The sequence below is a fragment of the Trachinotus anak genome, unplaced genomic scaffold (genome assembly GCF_046630095.1).
Source record: "Trachinotus anak isolate AG129_WGS33_773 ecotype Australia unplaced genomic scaffold, CSIRO_AGI_Tana_v1 ptg000014l, whole genome shotgun sequence".
In the NCBI taxonomy this organism is placed as follows: Eukaryota; Metazoa; Chordata; class Actinopteri; order Carangiformes; family Carangidae; genus Trachinotus; species Trachinotus anak.
Window position 1 is genome coordinate 794098 of NW_027273865.1, and position 19947 is coordinate 814044.

Below are 19947 nucleotides of genomic sequence, written 5' to 3' on the forward strand. Positions count from 1 at the left end.
TGGGCAGTATATGCTTATCCTGATGCATCATCAGTCCTTCATCAAACTGCTCAAAGTGAACATCTGGACAAAGTGAAACATGGAAGAACTAGAATTCCTGTCTTGTGGTTGTTTGCCTCCAACCAATCAAGTTGCAGGAAATATGGTCGCAGTGTCCCCCTTGTTCCTGAGTTACAGGCCCAATTCTAATCTGGCCCCTACACCCTCCTCCTCAGAGACAGAGAGTGTAACTGTGTGGAGTCACACTCGCGTCTGTGGAGGGACTCTTCAATAAGGGGGATAAAGTAGTTTGCAACCAGTGGTCACCAGGCAATATTTACCATCAAGCACTGCACCTTGGCCAGGCTCATCACCAGATGGGTTGGTGCCCAAATGTGAGAAGCTACGTAGACTGTGCCCTGAGGTAGGCAAGCTGCAGCAGTACCTCTCACACATACTACTGGCAGGGACAGGGTCAACTACTCATCACTGGTTTGGAGTGATGTGATTATGTCATTTACACAACATGTTCATTCAAAGAATATCCAGAGATGGAAAAGTTATGAAAACAATCAAAGAAAAGGTCGATTACTTTTACTTCTACTTTTATCTACCTGCACTTTTGGCTTGAACAGCTCCACCAGTGTCATCAAGGTTTCAGTACAGGTTGTTTCTCTGTTTGCTTTTTGTCTGTAAGTAGTATTGCTCAGTAACTGCAGTCCAGGGTTTCATTAAACCTGGTGAAGTATGGCCCAAGGAAGAAAATTACATTTTGCAGCAAGATCCAACTCAATTTATTGGAGGGCTGTGTCTGTGTGTGTGTCTGAGTGCCCTGTGAAATAGATCATTTCCTTTAATTTTGCATTTGTTCCTGTGTGGTTGCTCATTTCTCTGTGATAATAAAAGTGTGACTGACAGTGGGAGTCACCTGTCTCTGTGACAGGTAAAATCATCAATGAACATAAAAACATGTCTTAAACAAAAGTAGGTTTATTCACTGAAAGGGTGAAACTGAAAAAGAGAGAAAAGGTACAGATCCGTCAGTGTGAAGTACTGAGATATAAATCATTCATTTTTATCAATGAATAATAGCAGCATCTAACAACAGTAACACTATGCAACAATATGCAGCTTTCTGATGAGGGCTCCCACCTATTTTCACTGAAAACATTTCATAACTTTTCATGACTTTTCAAGGCTCTTTAATGAAATATCCATGAGCTTTCACAACTTGCAACTACACAAACATCATACTTCACCACACAGAGTAAGTACTGAATCAAAGTTAAATAACTTCTTACGGTACTTTTCTATAGACTGTGTCAATTTAAGTGGAAACAGCCATGCTACAGAAATTTGCAAAACAAAACATGATCCAAAATCAAATTTCATGCCTTTCCAGCCATGGAAAATTGGATTGTAAAATTCCATGGCTTTTCCAGGATTTCCATTCATAGGCAACTACTTTTGATACCATTTTCAAATTATCTCTGCTGGTACATAGTTGTGTGACAACAGTCTGTGTCCAAGTCCATCTCCTACTTAGACCAAGCTTTTACAAGTGGACCACTCTGGTAATTTAGCAGGAGGCAAGCGACTACATAGAGCTGGTTAATGTTTCCAAACATGTTTAGGGGGATGACTTTGTCAAAGAATTTGTGCTCCTTCAATCTACGAATTAGACTCTCAACATGCACTCTGAGATGTGCTGCTGACGGGGTCTCCCTGACCTCGTCTGCTGGCATCTGAGGTCTCCCAGCTGGAAATGCAGACCTGTACACTTTACAGGGCACACAGTCGTCCACAAGAAGGCATCTGTCCACCATGACTGCCATATCTGGCCTAAGCAGAGAAACTATTCCTGACTTCAGAAAGATCTGCTTGTCACTAACTGAGCCAGCAAAGAGGGGGGAAACAAAGGTCACAGCACCATGGGGGGCCATGCCAATCATGCCCCTCAGGGTACAGTGGGGTTTGTAGTTAGAATACACATCACTCTGGAGTAAAGGAGACGCAGGTGTTTGACACCTTAGCTCTGTGCAGTCCAGGATTACAGTAGTGTCTGGGTAATCTTTGAACTCTCCTGGCAAGTGCTCAATAATTTTGTCTTGGGGAATCCAAATTTGCTGTGAGCCAAGAACACTGAACAAAAAGCTGCTCCACATCAGAATGATCCTGCTGACAGTAGATTGATGGACCCCAAACTGGTCAGCCAGGTCCCTCTGCTTCGGTCCAAGGGCAAGGTAGTTCAGGAGCAGGAACAGCTCATCAATTGGCTGTAAAGCCTGAGTCTGTATCACATATGAAATATATAGAAAATATTCTTGCATTAGCTGTATACTTCTACAACGTCATTTAGAATAGACCTATTAATGTATGACTGTTGATGGTGAAATCACAAATATAAATTGTGATACCGTGGCAGCACTTTGCTTTGCAGAGTCAGTGTTTGCAGTTCTTGCTCTGGCAATTGGACCCATGAAGTGCAGCGGTGTTTCAATGAGCTGCCAGAATCGCATTAGGTGGTCATAAGACCAGAACCTGCAGACGGCAGAGATATGCAGTCACATTTGAAAAGTGAACAAACGTGTCTTACCAATACATCATACAATACATATCTTATTAGTGGGCTTTCGCTTAGGCAATTAGAAAGTTAGGTACCCTGTGTAGAAGCGGATGTCCTCGTCAGAGCCTGCAAATCGCTGCAGGCCAAAACGCAGTTTGAGAGACAGCTGCTCCAGCTGTTGCCTCTGTGGGACTATTTTCTCGCGAAAACTTTCGTTGTCACTGATCACAGATGCAACAAAAGCGGGATCTGGAGCTGCGCTGTAATTGTGGTCGTTCGCACAGATAGGACCAGCATCTTCCCCGGTCTCCACACTCTCTGGTCTAGACCTCTGTTCCCAAACCTCAACATTTCTCACCCCAAGAGAGTCATTGTTCCAGGGGAACAACACGGGGACAGCACCAGGCTTCAGCCGTCTTCTTCCTCTTGCTCCAGTCGGCTCGGTGACCTCTTCTGGCACAAAGTGTCGACTGCACACACGGGTATGGTGAGATATGATTAAATTCTCTCTTCTTATATTTACAATCCATCTTTTTCGCTGTTGGTCGTCAGAGGGGAAAGTGTGAAAACTAATGGAAGAGTTGAATTTCGCCGAGGACGTACACAGAGGGACGCAGCAGTGCTCGGCTGTAGTCCCCTCACGACGCTGAAATTTAAACGTCTTTTTCATATTTTCTCTGAATCTCTTGTCCAGACTATGTGACGACTCCTTGGCCTAACTAATTAGCTAACCGTGAAAAGATGTAATGTATATGTAATACGGATCTTTAAAAATCTTAACGCTACCTCGCTAATTTGAAGATGCTGCTTAAAGTGAGCCGGAAGTTTACATACTGGCTTATGTTTTTCCGGAAGTGCTCCGTAACGTTCTGCGCATATAGCGAAATTGGAAATTCTTGACACCCTGTCACTTTTTTATGCTGCAGCTGACATCAAACATTCATGATGCTTCTGCTGTGTCATTGTGAGGTGAGGTTTTTTTTAGCATAGAGCAGCAACATGACAAAATATGGGAAACTCGGTCTGAACTTCCTGAATGCACTGTACACGAGATGTGCTGCATCTAAGGTTTCAGAAAGTGGTTTTTATCATTTTCCACACTGAAGTCCAGATGACAGGATGTTGGGCATTTCAATTAGATGCAAATAAAATCAGCGACAGCCGCAAAAACAACAAAGCTGCTTGTAGGTTGCTATGGCAACACACAAACATGGTGCACAGCAGAGGTGGTCACAAGCAAGTCTCAAGTTACAGTGGTAAGAATGAAGTCAGGTCAAGCAAGACAAGTAAAGTCACTGCTCAGGTCAAGTTATATGACATTTTGATGATCAACAGATCATGAAAAGTTACGTCTAACATGCTTACACCTTATAAATTGGTTTTGTTGCCATTTTAGTAAATTTTCTATCATCTCAACCCTGTTTATTAACCCCCATTTTTATTATAAAATTATATGAGTTTTCCATTTTAATTACTATACGAGATATTAGAGATTTCACACAAATAACAAGAATAATGTATAACTAAAATATAACTTTTAAAAATGTATATAAAAGAACACACAGCTGTGACAGATGTTGGGTGAATCCTCGTAATTAACTTTTGCTGCTGTGACTGTGAATGAGATAAATCATATGATCAACTGTTCCTCTTAAAGACAGAAGCTCTTTGGGTCCAACTTTAAGCAAGAGTTGATAAGGAGAAGAATTGAGAACCTTTTTTTTCATCTTCATTTCTATGCATTTAGAATCAGGATCCACCTCAAGGGCCACCACAGCAACAGAGTTAGGTGCAGTCCTCCACAGCTGTGTGATTCGCTTGCAGTTAAACAGTCAGTGTATCTAGTCATCTGCAAAAACAAATGTTTTTAAATTCACCACAACAAGCTTTCAGGATGTCTGGAGGCCTCAGGCATAAAAAACACAGACACAGGCAGTGCCACCAACAACCAAACCTTTTTTTAAAATGTTTTAATACCAGATGCTTTTACAATCAGAGAAAAGTTACAAAAAAACATGAATGAAAGAAGGAACACCTCTATAAAATAAAAACAGCTGTTCAGAACAGCACAAGATGAAAAATGATTCAGAATCTAACCATCTGCCACTGTACTGTAGGTCATTTCTCCTCAGCACCAAGTACTGCACCTCTTTATTCAAAGACACTGTTGAGCTGACACAAGCCTGTGTCCTCTACATTATGTCAGATGTTTACAGTTGATGCTGACACTCATCATTTTAATTGTCAAACTCAGAAAATGTGATGCTCAGAGATCCAACGTTTCATGTCCACAGTTTGTCTCCTCACATGGCTTGCAAGTATTTTGTGTGTCCTGGTGTAAATTGGGCCATAACACAAGTTGCCTTTAAAGGACAAGCGTGACAGAATCTCAGAGTACAAGCCGGTCACATGGTACACAGGAGTTGAACAGGAATTACTGACCTTTCCAGTTTCAAGCCATGAATTTGACATCACATCACTGATGGAGCCAAATCTAAAACACAGCTCTGCTATGGAGAAATTCCTCTTGTTCAGTCAAATTCATTATTTCTTTTAATAATTCCATTACATGGGCACTGACCTTGAACATACACTGTAAAAACCTAACTTATCTGTTGCACATTCTTGCAGGCATCAAGCCAGCCAGGCAGGTGCTGTGTTGCACTGATGATGACTGGGTCAGAAAATGAGAACGAGCTTGTTAAGCAGTTCAGTCTTTTACTTAACTTCTGCAAAGAAACAAGAAAATCTTTTCATGCATCAAGTCATTTTGTTCAGTCTGGAGTGAAGGTGTCTGAGATTAAAGATGTTAAGCTCCACAGTTTCTTCAGCAGCCTGTGACCTGACAATATGCATCTGCTGTCAGCGACATGGATCAGACTGTCCTCATGTTTCTTCTGAGAGACCCTCATCTGTACCAGTTTAGCTTTGCTTATATATCTTCACTGAAATAAAAACATGCAGAGCAGCATGCAGGGGTCGCCTGTATGTGAAGACACTCGAACACAGCCATAATGTAACTGAATGTTGGTCTTAAATATACACTGTAGAGCCTGAGAATGAGCCTCTGCTTTCAGGGTGCCAGATAAAACTTCCTGCTTGGAGCACCAAGCCGAGTTGAACGTACCAAACAAATGTTGGAGATAAAATAAAAGCTGTTGTCTCTGTTGTCAGGTTGTCCACTTCACTGCTGCTCAGCACTCATTGTCCTGTCAAAATACGACTAAAGCTATACCCTCCATGTTACCTGGTTCAAATCCACCTGCAGCTCAGCCAGATACTGGTCCGAGTATGTATTGTATAGAGGAGAAGTGGATTATACAGTGAAGTGTATAAACTCCTCCTTTACACTTGGCCATAAAAAACAATGTCTGTTTTTCCCAGAACCAAAGTCGAAGGCTGCGCTTCAGAGATCAAAAGCTAAATCACGACCTCGTGTTGGGCTCTGACACATCAGAGCGTGCTGTTTCTGACTCTGGAGTACTGCCTTTTTTTTTTTTTTTACCTGACTCAGTTTTATCTGTGGATGTGAGGATATTGTCTTCAACTGAAAACGTGACACCACTTGATTCACCAGTGGAAATGTCTTTAAAGTCATCTAGTCTCCACCAGCTGAGAGTTTGATACTAGAAAGATTTTGGCTGGATTTCCACTTCACGAAAGCAGCTAGAAAACTAAAGTTGGATAGATCCAACACATGCAAAGCTGGAAATGCACTGCATCTCCAATGCAGTGCTGTATGACACCAGATTCGCTCACTTAAAATGAACGATCTTACAGTGGGACACATCATATTCAATAGAATAAGTATGGCTGTGCAGCTATAGTGATTGATAACTGTAGCTAAAATGCTTCGTCTACACAACAGATCAGCTACTATATTCTCAACAGGAACACAAATACAGTTCAGCTAAATGCTACCACTTATTCATATTACAATACGATACATTAAGTTACTTGGCTGCGTTTGCAGTCTGAGTTATGTGATTCTGTGTTGTAATGATTTACTTTTCGTTCTAGATCTTATTAGCACTGCCTACCTTTTTATTCTTCTGACTTCAGGACCAGGGAGTACATTACCCACAATCCCATTCAGAGGTTTGGTGTTACCGTCAAGTTTTTTAATAAATAGTCCAGAAACTCCAGGATGGTACAGGATACAGACAGAAACAGGGCAACCTCAAGTCTAGACCAACAACAACGATCCAACCAAATCCTGGAGTCCAACATTTACTCGGGTCTCCGAATGACTCAGAAATGCTAAATTAAGGACTGGTTGAGTAAAATCCTGCGCACGTGGACTCAGACTGTGGGTTAAATGTAATAAGCATCCCACTGTGAACTGTGCACCATTGATTCCTGCCTGTCAGAAGCTACCGTTACATTTTCTAAATAAATTCTTGTACATTTACTGTGGTGCATGAACAAAGTGATTCTGATTCTAAACAATGAAAACAAAGCCTTAAGTCTTTTTTTAATGGCACTTACTGTAGCATGTCCTGCTTCATCTCCAACACTGTGCAGAAAACTGGTAAAAACCCCTCAGAAAATCAAGGCCCCCTAATATGGACTTCAAACCTGAGAGGTTGAGACACAACACTCTAGATTTCAGAAACAAAATCAGATTAAGTTTGGACATTATAGCACAGATGGACTATATATTCACATCTCCAGAAAGTACTGTATGCATATATTTGAGGAAAAAACAGATGCTGTATTTACTGCCTCGTAAAAAGTTCAAGGTCCGGTTTCTCGAAAGCATCTTTTTCTAATCTTTATTTGGAGCAGCAGAGACGTTTGGCACATCTGAGGCGAAAGCGAAAAGACCCAGTCAGAACCTCTCTCATGTGCTTTTGAGAAACAGCTTGATAATACATTCACTTTAGTAACAAACAAACAAATATTAACTAACAATACCTTCTAAAGCCTCAGGTTTACATTCATTCTGTCAGTCAAACAGCGTTCAGTTCATACACCACATCCAACAACTCAAGACATCCACAGATTAAGATTTAAGACATGGTTTAAGGTTTGGTCTAATGCACCTGAAACTGGTACAGCTGAAAATGAAAACATAGAATTCATACAGAGGATACTCAGAGTCCATTTCATCACTGTGCAAATGTCTGCTCCTGCTCTGAAGATACCAGTTTTCATCACCATCAGAGCTTCAGCCCCAGTCCGCCGCTCTCCCTCTGTCAAACACGTAGTTTTTACCAACTACAAACACAAGACGGAAAGAGTGAAAGCGACTCATGTTACTACAGCAGTATATATATTAATATTGTTTTCTTCCTTCTTTTGTGAAGTTCAGGTTCTTTGATGTCTTGCCTTGTTGAGCTCAGCTGGTGGTGGTGAATGACCAGACATGAAAATGTGGTCAAGGGCTAGTGTTTAACTGTCCTCACTGCCCAGGCATTTTAATGGCATCTATGAGATTATACTGTAGAAATGGACACTGGTGCTCCTGGGTTCATGTCCACAATCGCTCTTCTCTGTCACTGATGGCAGATCAGTGATGAGGTTTGGTTCAGCGGTTCGGTTCAGCCCACAGACTGAGAGAGGATAACACAGAGGAGCTGGAGAACGATGAGATAGTTGATACATGTTTCTGTTCCTGGTCACTCTCTACTAATTTCTGAACACCCCCATTGTCTTTTCTCTTTTATTTAAAGGAATTAAAAACTCATTTTCAATGAGTTTCACTGATGAGGTCCTACATTAACACAGTTTTAACATAATTTGACATGACATGTTTCTGCATTATCTTCTGTGTCTTAAAGCTGGTTTAAAGTGGGGCAGGGCTTAACTGGAAAAAAAGACATTACAAATTTAGAATTGTTTGAATTAAATTTTATATCAAATTAGATGACTGCTTATTTAGTCATGAATGTTTCAATTTATCAAAAATACTTAAGATTTGAAGCCTCTCTCACCCTCCACAAGCAAGTACCTTTTCTGCATTCTCTCACTATCTGTGCCTCTCTCTCTCTCTCTGTCTCTCTCTTTCTCTGTCTCTCCCTCAGTCACTCCTCTGTGATGGTGGGGAGGTGAGGGGTGCTGGGTGAACTGGGCGTGCTCCGTAAATCAGGCCGGACGTTGACGCTGGAGATGGACCACACGTCACTCAGCTCTGCAAAGGGAGGCAAAGGTTTATAGAGAGTTTATATCATCACATGTCAAGGAGCACTGTGGGTAATACAGAGGCCACACTAGAGGAAGCAGGGCTCAGGGTAACACCACGGAAGAAACATATGAGGGCTGGGGTGTACGACAGCCGTGCAGCTATAAATGCAAAAATGAGGTAAAACAGTGGCATGTAGTTTGGTTGATGATCTAAGGACAAATATACTGTGGTGAGGAGTTATTCCAGGCTTCACATACTGCCTTTCTCTGTTGGAGGTGATTTGGACGATCCACACCAACAGCATGTTTTGGTGGGTGTGGAGCGTCCGACGCGTCTGCCCCTCATCCATCTCCAGATAACACATTTTGAGGCAGTGAGACAAGCTGTATGCATCAGACCCTTTCAGTAGTTTTACATTTTGAGTACTGTTTTGCTGCTGTTTGATTAATGGAGTTTAAACATTCATTTTAATCACACAGATCTCTGACTCATACACTGTAAGCATGTTGGCTGTGTTTGTATTGACTGATCAAGGTCACAGTGTCACATAGAAGTTTGTACAATTCAAACAGGATTCACGGTTCATACAAGGTTCCTGAAGGGCTGACATGCAGGGCTGACATGCAGGGTGTCATGGGTTGAAGACCAAGGGGAGGGAGACGAGGGCACCAGCAGGGGGGTCAGAGTGGACTGGGCTCCAGCGAACACAGATGACCTCAGATGAGTCTGACACACACACACAAACACACAAACACAACACACAGGACACATACAGCAGGAAATCACTGCATGCAAAGATGTAAATCATAATTTAATGTCTTGTCTCTGCTGGTCGAGGAACAGCTACATTTAAATGACTAATCCGATGGCTCGGGAAAGATGACTGTTTGCAATTATATCTTTGTATCTTCAGTCGATGGGGTTAGGGGGAGCCAGCTTTTTAAAAGTACCACCCAGCTTTGCACAACTCTGAACAAAGATGAATTGCTGTAATCTAGGAAACTAGCCACCAATTCATTTAAGAATCAGATAAAGATACAACATTAAAATTTTAGAGCTGTTGAAAAGTGTTTTCTCTCTTGCTCCATTAAAAACCAACATCAATACTGATGTTCTCAACTAGCTCCCAGGAAGACAGCATTTCCCAAGATGTCAGAGTATTCCTATAACACACTGGCCAAGATAGATACGTTTTCAGCAATACTGTGTTTTAAGGTTTATCTTCTGTTAATTAAGAAAAATCTTTAAAAGATTATTTTTTTCTCTAATAATTTATACGCCTTTTACCATTCTCTCACTCAAGCAACGAGACGAGATATCATCATCCCTGCCAAATCCCTCATCAGTGAACACAGCTCATCAGCCATGATGGAGACAAGGCGTTAGATACTGTTCTTTTACATGTATCCACTCAGGCACACTGTAGACACACACGCCTCAACACAGAGTGAAGACAAATATTCTCCTACCCGTCCTGAACTTGCTGTACGGTCCGTTCTCATGAGTCTGACGGCTGCCGGACCAGAAGGGCAGGCCCCTCTCTCTCCACCTGCGACACACACACAACAACGTGCTTTGAGACACCATGTGTGCCACTGGAACAGCTTTGATGTGTACAATGAGCAGGATGTGTGTGTGTGTGTGTGTGTGTGTGTGTGTGTGTGTGTGTTTTGACTAAAGCCCAGCTATAAAAGGGAGAACAGAGGGACTGATAATGAAAGAGATGATGTGGAAGAAAAAAAAATATCCAGGCCTTTCTGGTGAAGGGCCTCACCTGGCTGACAGGATGGGATGAATCTTACTGACATTCACTCACTCACAAACACACACACACACACACACTAAAGGCCAGGTTATGCTAAAAAAGAAGTTGTCTGTATGTGTCATCTGACCACGACGGAAGGCAAAAGCGCTTCTCGTTCTGAGTGGTCGATCAGCCAATCAGAAGAGAGGCTGACTGACCTGTACTTGCTAGAGCAAACGCCTGAAAGAGGTGATGTAAAGCTACACTGAGATGGTCTTAGGTTCTTAGGCTCTTCTTATGGATAGCAAAACTTCAAATAAAACAACTGGAAAAGTGTAAATATAGGACCTTTCACAGTGCCTACATGCACAGTAATGTGTGTTCATGAGTGTTTCTTGACTTGATGGAATTGATTAAAATAATTCACATCTATATTTCAAATATCTCTGCCTGGACAAAAAGCCCAAAAGGCTCAAATCTGAATGATGTGCAGGGCAGGTGTGTTCACTTCTTTTGGGTTAATCTGGACTTTTTCCTTGGCTGATCACTTGTGTTGTGATGGACTCAACATTGATCAAAAACACGCATTAATAATAAAACCTCATCAGCAGCCAGGATGACTCAGCCCTGCACAGCTTCACCACCCCAACACCAGACACCGCAATTAGCAGAGGAAGGCAATTATGAGAGCAGAAACTGTGTGTGTGTGTGTGTGTGTGTGTGTGTGTGTGTGTGTGTGTGTGTGTGTGTGTGTGTGTGTTCGCACCAATGGAATATGAAAATAGCAATGATGAGGAAGGCAGACACTGCATCAGTCAGAATCCACATCAGACTGTATTCCTCTGGAGTCTGGAGAGAAACGGAGAGAGAGAGAGTTGATACACACATTGATCAGACTCATTTGACTCTAGACAGACGTGCAGTTGGTGAGAGAGAACATTTATGTAACAGGGCTCAGTCTTCAAACACCCACGACACCTGCTGAAGAGTTTTCTGCCTGACACAGAACTTCACTGTGCAAGTCTGCTCTGAGCCTTACGTCATGATCAGAGTCACAGTGTGACTGTGGACTGACAACACAACTGAACACAACCAGGTGTGTTCACTGTGAGTGATCAACTTATTGAGTGAAGCATGAGACACATGATGTGGAAACACTAATGGTTGTAATTAAGGGATGTTTGCACTAGCAGATCAGACAATTTTTCTTTCATTTTCTCCTGTCTCCTAACTTTATGGAAATTTATGGAATACCAAATTACTGGAGTAATGCATTAAATAATTATTTGTCTCAACATAAACCTTAAAAACATGCTTTTATTTCCCCTGTTATCTACCATCTGCAGTTTGTCTGGAACAACATAACTAATGTTCCAATTCAGTAACTGCACAGACAGTGAGAACAGCAGACTTAAAGCAGAACAGAAGCAAATGGTGGAGCAGTGATGAGCTGAATGCTAAGATCACAGACAGAGCTATATGCAGCCAAACTAAACTAACCTTGAAGAAAGGTGAGGTGAACCTTTACAGGACGGAGGTTTCTTATAGTAGAGATGAAGAGCTGAATCTGCTTACCATGAGGAAGAGCGGCTTCTTGATGTTGGACAGGACCTGGATGGAGTTGGTGGTTACAGACTGAGCTCCGGCACACCAGGCCAGAGTGTAGAGCCACGGCTGGCTGATCACGTACAGGTTAGTGCTGATGTTCACTGACTGGTACTTACTGTAGGGGGGGGGGGTCAATTTATCACAATGGCAGTATTAAATTCACCTCTAACACACAACACACACACTATAGTATTAGTGAAGTCAGTCAGAGGTCAGATAGATAGACTGGCATAAAAAAGACCATACTGGACATGCAGCTGTGTGTGAGAATCACACAACTTGTGTATACACGGTTATATATCAGATATACTGAAGGACACTGTGTGTTTCTGTGAGAACATCTGTATCTTGTACAGACGGACAGAGAGAGAGCAAGAGAGACAGAAACAGAGATCAAGTTTCCATGAAGAGGAAGCTCAGATCTGAGATGACACTATTCTTTGTCAGATTATACAACCTGGAGTTGCATAATCAACCTGGAGTTGCATAATCATCCTGGAGTTGTATAATCTTGCTAGAGTTTGTGGTGGTGATGTCACACTGAGGGTCAGTATAGTTTGTGAAATGTTGTGATTTCATCTTATTAGAAGGTTCCCAATACGTCAGTGTTTAAATGACCTGTCTGATGGTCAGATTCACTCTGAGACTAAACAACTCTTATCTTAGATAACTACTATTTTAGAGCAGTGAGGCGTAGAAACAAACTCTATTTTGCAGTGGTTTCAATGAACACATTTCACTGCAGCTACTGCATCTTGTTGCTTTTAATCTAACTTTGTTTTTGATTACTGGTGCCAGAAGTAGAAATTCTTAAATCATTGAACATCCACTTTGACAGACTGCTATGAAAAGTTACATGAACATGTTGCATATGTATGCATAAATTAAGACTCTTTTCAGTCATTGTGGTCACTTTTAGAAAGAAATATTATAGGTACAATGCATAGCAGAAAAATGTGACCCAAAAATGTCGCATTTAAAGCCATTTCATAGTCCAACAATATAATTATAATAAACTCTTGGTTTGTTGGCCTAATAATCAAAAATAGGAACACAAACTCAACAAATGTTGGAAACATCATGAAAGAGTTAAAAAATTAAAAACTAATAGCATGTGAGTAAATATGTAACAAAAATACTATTTTCCTTTTTGCTGAATTATATTTTTTGAAAAAAAAAAAAAAAAATCTGAAGTGTTAAATCCCCCATCCAACTTTTTCTCTATGACACCAATACTTCACCTCAGGTAGCAAGCATCTATTCAACATTGACACTTTCTTTTTTTCCAGACATAAAATCTATATACTGGACTGTGTGGAGCTTATTATCTTTTATGTATGTATGTATATGGTTATATGAGGCCTGGTTCTACTGTGACACTAAAAACTAAGCTAGCGACTGATAAGTGAAAGGAGAAACACTGAATAGTATCATGACATTGAAAAAGAACCAGTATTTAATACTAATCAGTTTTTTAATGTACATTGCCAGTGTACATTAAATCTATATTGTCTGTATTGTTGTCAGTGCTGATCCAGTGAGTTGGGTCAGTGCATACCCAACACACCCAAGGCATTCTGTCTTCATTGTGCATGAACTAAGTGAGAAGTAGTTTTTACCTGTAGTGAAAAAATGTCTTGAATGATACTCAGCCCTGGATTTGAGTTAGTCCATCAGAGAGGGAAGAACTGTCCTTCCCCTCTAATCATCAGTAAATCACTGTTCAGTGACAATACAGAGGAATCATCATGTGAAGTTTGACCACGTCCTTTCAACACGATGCTCTGACTATAAAGATCACACTTATAAAGAGCTTATGGTGTCTTATGAGCACAACTTTGAGACTCACTTACTAGTGAAACAACATGATTCATCCAACCAACGCATCTCTAGGTGACAAATACACTGCCATCAAAGCTGATACTCCCATGTTCTGATGAGATATCACAGTGAATATGAATCAATGTTAACTGAAAAAACTTTTAGTGGACTGTGAGTTGTGTTAAAAACTGTCTATGTGTGAGTCACTCAACCATTTTTCTCGCCTCTTTCGTTCCAGATTGTTCTCCCACCATTTCTGTTTATGTACAAGTGCCTCCCACCCTTTTCTCTTGTACTACTTATCAGCCTCTTCTCTTCTAAACCACCTCCTCTCATCTAAACTCCCATCTCCAAACTGTCTGCACCGCCTCCACTGCTTATCCTCACTTCTCTTTCTATTACTCCAACCAATCCTCTCCTCTGTATGAGCAGTAGCAGCAGCAGCATGGGCAGTTATCCTTAACTTAATCTTGCTCACGTCCGTTAATTCAGTTAATACTTTCTCCAATGTGTGAGTTCATGAACTGTCCCAAGTTAAAATGCAGTTTAGGATGTACATGAGTGATGGGTAGTGTTTTTTTTTCTTCTTCAGGAATTAGAGTCTAAGTCTATTGTCTGATCCACATTTTGGAGCAAAAGGCGGAATGCACCAATAAGCTGAAACCAAACCACCTCAAAACAAGAAGAGGAATAAGCATGACATGAGCGCAAACACTGAGCTTCAAGCTACATCCACACCAATAAGTTTAAGTTTTCAAATGCATCACTTTTGCTGTGTTTATGTCTGGCGTCTAGCTGGTTAGCATCCTAACTTTAGTAGAAGAAAAGAAGTGATAGAAATAGAAAGAAGAGATAACATAGACGTTACTTTCCACCACTGGAGACAGTTCTTGGTGAGTAAATAACTGAAGTTTGATGTTGAACCAACAGTGGTCCAGTTCAGACCTGGTAGTAACGTACATCTTCAGTGATCTGATCACAAGTGGTCAGCTCTAAATGGGCTCTCTCTCTCTCTCTCTCTCTCTCTCTCTCTCTCTCTCTCTCTTTTCTCCTCTCTCCACCCCCCCTTTTTTATCTCCTCCTAAACCTAACCGGTCGAGGCAGACCCCCCCCACCCTGAGCCCGGTTCTGTTGGAGGTTTCTTCCTGTTAAAAGGGAGTTTTTCCTCCCCCCTGTCGCCAAGTGCTGCTCTTTGTGGGAACTGTTGGTTTTTTCTCTCTAACAAAGTAAGGTCTTGACCCAACCCTGTAAAGAGCCTTGAGATAATGTATATTATGATTTGGCGCTATACAAATAAAATTGAATTGAATTGAATTGAATCTCCACATGCGGCTGGAGTGACCACTAGTGATTGGATCTCACTTCCCTGCTTCATATGCAAATATGAACAACAAATGAACAGGTATGCATTGTTGTTTTTAGCCAATCAAACAGATGGGTGAGTTGTCAGTGTGCCTCTGTGTGTGTTATGTGTGTGTGTGTATATGTGAGTGAGTTGGAGAGCAAGCAGTACAGAGCGCTTGAGCAAATCAATGCTCTGCGCATGGCTCTGCAATGAAATAAGGTTTTAGCCGTTAGAAATAGTAAAATATTTTCGATTCATTAGGAAACTGTGACGGGACCAATCAGACTGTGGCAGATGTCAGAGGACATCAGTAGCAGAGGTGGTCCTTTGGTGTGGCCAGGACGCATTTGTGTTCACACTGCTAAAAGAATGTGGCCACATGTGACCCAGACCACCTCAAAATGTGGTCTGAGAGATGAACGGGGGCCAATGTTTTTCTTTTACACTGGTAAGTAAACAGCTGTTAATGCTAATGTTAGCAGTGTGAATATGTGTGTGTGTGTGTGTGTGTGTGTGTGTGTGTGTGTGTACCTGATCTGTTGTTGAGACATGGTGCTGTAGTGCAGGTTCAGTCTGGTGATGTGGCCATCTGTTAGTTCCTGAATAGAAGCTTTTTCTCCTGAGGTCTGCTGCAGATCTGGGTCCACAGCCTGGACCAACTCCCTGTCTTCAGACGGAAGCCAAAGCACCTACACACAAACACACACACACACACACACACACACACACACACACACACACACACAGAGGCACAATAAAAACATAAACGCAAAATACGTTGTCACCACTTGCAACAAGGGAAAAGATGGTTTCAATTATCTGTTTCAAAGAGTTATTCATTGATTATCATCTAAGCTGTACAACAAACCAACCCAGAAATACATAACACAATTCTATGTCTCCCTTTGAGTTACTGTTGAATTGAAAACGTCTATACAGTTACCTGTGAGGAGTTGATGTGGGCCTGGACCACCTGCAGAGTGGTGTTGATGTATGACTGACTGTAAGGATGTCCATATGGTGGCCTATGTAGGTCAAACAGCACTAGTCTGCTGTTACGGGCTGCTACCTCCAGAAACTGGGCCAATGAGGGAACAGACTGGTTCTGGGCCTGCAAGCGGTCTACCTCAGACAGGGACGACACAGTACCAAATGGATCTCTCTGGAAGAGAGTGATGTTGAGAAAAAAGATTCTGAGTCATTTAGACAATTCACGTAAAATAAAAAAGCTAAATCTAGCTGTTTATTTTGATTTTTAAAAACGAAATTAATATATAAAAACAATATAAAAGTCAGGCCAATGTCCAGTGTTGTAAAAAATATGGTTTAACTATTTATTGCTCTTTTATTTGGAGGGACCCCATTTGTCCTTTTGCTACATATTTCCAAGAGGTGGTCCTAGTAAGTGGTCTCTTGCACCTGTTAGGTGGATGGGGGACCTCAAATATGTGTGAAAATCAGTTCAAATGATCTGACACCTTTAAAAAATTGCAGCTATTTTTGAGTAAAAATCAATATTAGAAAAAAAAAATCCAAGTATGAGCCTAGTTTACAATGCACAAAAAGGACGTGACATTCTCAGCATAGATATATCAACACTCTATTTCCAATTCACTATCATAACAGCTCACAGTGTCCATATTATCTACATGTAGCCATACTTATATATATCTGGACTGCTTCATGTTTTTACATGAACTGAAGGAGTACCTTCCTCTCTTGAGGTGTGGTAAATCAATCACCCTAGAAGAATCTCAAGGTCATCTCCAAAACCTGGACCTGCCAGTGGTTTAGTCTACATGACATGCAGGTATACGCCATATAACCACTAAGAAAGCTCCAGAATTTCCATATAGCCACTAAAAAATGCTTAAGGAGGGCAACCTGATAGCCGAGTGGTTAGGGCTCGTACCACGTGAGCGCAGATGCTCTTACCAGGTAAGTCACTGGTTCGACTCCCGACCGGCCCGACTCTTTCCTGCGTGTTATTCCCCCTCTCTCTGCCCCTTTCCTGTCACTCTCTCATGTCCTCTCCAATAAAGGCAAAATGCGCCCCCCCAAAAAAAAAATCGTAGCACTCTACAAGTGGACTGGATTAGTGATAGTTCATCACTTAGCAGTAGACTGACAAGCTCTGTGGCTGTCAGAGTAAAGAAGCAGGCTGTGGAGATGTAGGGCTGAGTGGAAGACAGAGCATCGGTGACTCAGCTCTGTCCCTGTTTCTGTTGCCCATGGAGGGATGTGTGATGTTAAACAGCAGCTGCAGGTGTCACCCATGTCCAAGCAGCTAAAGAACAGACTACACAGCACACCTCCTTATACCCCTGACTACCCCGGGGGTAGCCTATACTATAGTCTATGTGAGCCTATATTATACAATAACCACTGTAGGTAATAAGGCAATAATCAGCAAATTGATCATGCTAATATTCCATCCATTCACTCAGATTTGGGGTTATTTATTTTATAATTCATAAATATGATTGATAGCCTTCATTATTAATATGACAATGCACTGTTAAGCACAACTGAATAACAGTTGTGGCTGTAATCTGTATTAGGCTTACTTTAGCTTTTAAACACATTCTCAGAAATTGAATCTAAATCTCTAATTTAAAAAATTAAGTAAAATCAAATTAAATGTCATCATTTCATTGCAGTTGATGGGGGCATTGTGCATTGTGGAAATTGAAAACATGAAAACATTACACAGGCTGTTGTTTTTCACAGGGCATTAGGAAGAAGAAGAGCAAAACAAATATGCTCACTGAGGAATTAAGCTCTGTGCTCTGAAATAATCCTTCACATTTTTGTGGGTGATCATACTCTGCACCATACAAAACAACACTGGTGAACAAGACTAACAGTGAACTCATCCTCCCATAGCCACCTGACACTGTAACAGCAAATGTTTGTTTGGTTGGACGTCAAACTTATTTTCCCTGTGGCCACTAGTCAGCTGACTGAGTTACTGTAGAAAGTCCATTCCTCTCTCACACTCACTCCTCACATCATTTTCTTTGATAACAACATTTTTCAGATTCAGAGCTCATCCTCTGTGACAGACCTAATTCTTGGCTGTGATTCTCTCCGGTTTATTTTTGCAGTAACAGACATCAGGAGATGCTGTGAACTTTTCACTCATCGTGAATTTATTTCCTTTGGGGCAGCAACTGCTGCAAGTTAAACTGGACTGATGAAACACTTTTATGGCTGATTAACTCTGAAAAAACACTACAGACAGACTTGAAAACACTTGTCCCCCGTGAAATCAAATATAATTGTAAACTAGAATTACTGCCCCATGATTGCCTGTGCCACTCAGACTAATTTCAGATCCCTGTGGCCACTAGTCACCAGAGTCATGTAAAGTATTAACCATTTGTGTGAAATTCTGTCAGAATTGCTGTGTGAAGTGTTTTGTCAGGTCACACTGACCTTGACCTTTGACCTCTGACCACCAAGGTCGAAGCAGTTCGTCCTTGAGTGAATGTTTGTACCAAATTCGAAGAAATTCCCTCAAGGCAATGAGGAGATATTATGTCCATAAGACCAAAACCACATTTTGTGAGGTCACCGTGATCTTGACCTTTGACCACCAAAATCTAATCAGTTCATCCTTGAGTCCAAATGAACGTTTGTGCCAAATTCGTAGAAGTTTTATCAACTAAGATATTGTGTCCACGAGAATGGGGTGTACGTACACGTACGGATGGATGGACAACCTGAAAACAATATGCCCCTGACTCGCTGGGACGGAAGCATAAAAAATAATTTAACATCAGTAAATATCAGCATCAAGCTAAAGGCAAGGCAGGCTTGCTTGGTTACTGTAAAGAAGGCATCTAGCAATACTGTATTTTGTGTTGAGAGGAAAAAAAACATGAGACAGATGTCAAGCTCTAAAAACAAAATATCTGATGGTTTTTTGTTTTTTTTTAACCTTTTAACCACTTTAGCTATGATTTCTCACTCTGAGATAATTCCAGAGTGAAAAATCATAGCTTCACACATCACAGTTTTCAGATTTTCAAGTCTCTAGGTTACAGTGTGTGTCATTCTCCCTCCAGTGGGAAGTTTGTTTAGCAAACCAAGCCTGATCTTGAAACAACTACAAATTGTGTGTGTGTGTGTGTGTTTTTGTTGGTCTCACCGATAAGAACCAGTCGCCTGCATTCAGCTGCTGCAGCTCGGACCAGGTGAACATGGAGGCATCGAGGTGTGTTCGATTCGGGAAAACCTCAGCAACGTTTGTGGTTCTCCTCAGAGTGGAGTCGTGCATCAGGAAGGGAACACCGTCATAACTACAGGGGAAGTGCAGGGGACAGAGACGAGCAAAGAGCAAATGAAGGGAGGCAAAGAAAGGACGATTAAAGTCACCAATATGTATGTGATGCTCCAAAGCATTAAAGTCTGGCTTTAATAAAGCCATCTGTTTTGTTCATGAGCACATACACACACACGAATACGACAGACGTGTTCCTAAAAACACATCTATCGCTAAACAAGTAATCTCAGTGAGCCTGTCACCTCGATTAATCACATGAGTGATATCAGTTATGTACATGTCCACACACACACACACACACACACACACACACACACACACACTAATATCTGATTCTAACACACAGGAACTAAAAGACTGCGGGGTCCCCAGCAGAATGGGATTAGCCTAACCTGCTATTCATGACGCTGATTCATGTAATACTGCTAATCCCTCTATTTTCAGTGTGCTAACCTACCAGCACTGAGCT

General features: G+C 41.4%; 2 protein-coding genes across 4 annotated transcripts in view; both read right to left on the bottom strand.

Annotated features, from left to right (window-relative positions):
- Window positions 1-399: 399 nt before the first annotated feature.
- Window positions 400-4345, bottom strand: LOC139631781 (uncharacterized). The gene is made up of 3 exons (XM_071496316.1): window positions 2641-4345; window positions 2397-2520; window positions 400-2270 (listed from the first exon to the last, which is right to left on the bottom strand). Exons 1-3 carry the CDS (start codon window positions 3213-3215, stop codon window positions 1518-1520), a joined length of 1452 nt encoding a protein of 483 aa, XP_071352417.1. The 5' UTR covers window positions 3216-4345; the 3' UTR covers window positions 400-1517.
- A 139-nt stretch (window positions 4346-4484) lies between these two features.
- gdpd4a (glycerophosphodiester phosphodiesterase domain containing 4a) overlaps window positions 4485-19947 on the bottom strand; it is a 52752-nt gene continuing 37289 nt past the window's right edge. The window contains exons 11-18 of one of the 3 annotated variants that reach the window (XR_011693449.1): window positions 19344-19494; window positions 16134-16352; window positions 15722-15879; window positions 11992-12139; window positions 11183-11265; window positions 10142-10221; window positions 8499-8678; window positions 4485-8124 (exon numbers count right to left, since the gene is read on the bottom strand). Coding sequence is in view for 2 of the 3 variants with exons in the window: in XM_071496313.1 (XP_071352414.1) it covers window positions 8572-8678; window positions 10142-10221; window positions 11183-11265; window positions 11992-12139; window positions 15722-15879; window positions 16134-16352; window positions 19344-19494 (946 nt within the window). In the remaining variant the exon portion in view is untranslated. Of the gene's footprint in view, window positions 8679-9260; window positions 9399-10141; window positions 10222-11182; window positions 11266-11991; window positions 12140-15721; window positions 15880-16133; window positions 16353-19343; window positions 19495-19947 lie in introns of all 3 variants that reach the window. The other 2 variants (XM_071496314.1, XM_071496313.1) reach the window with 2 other exon arrangements.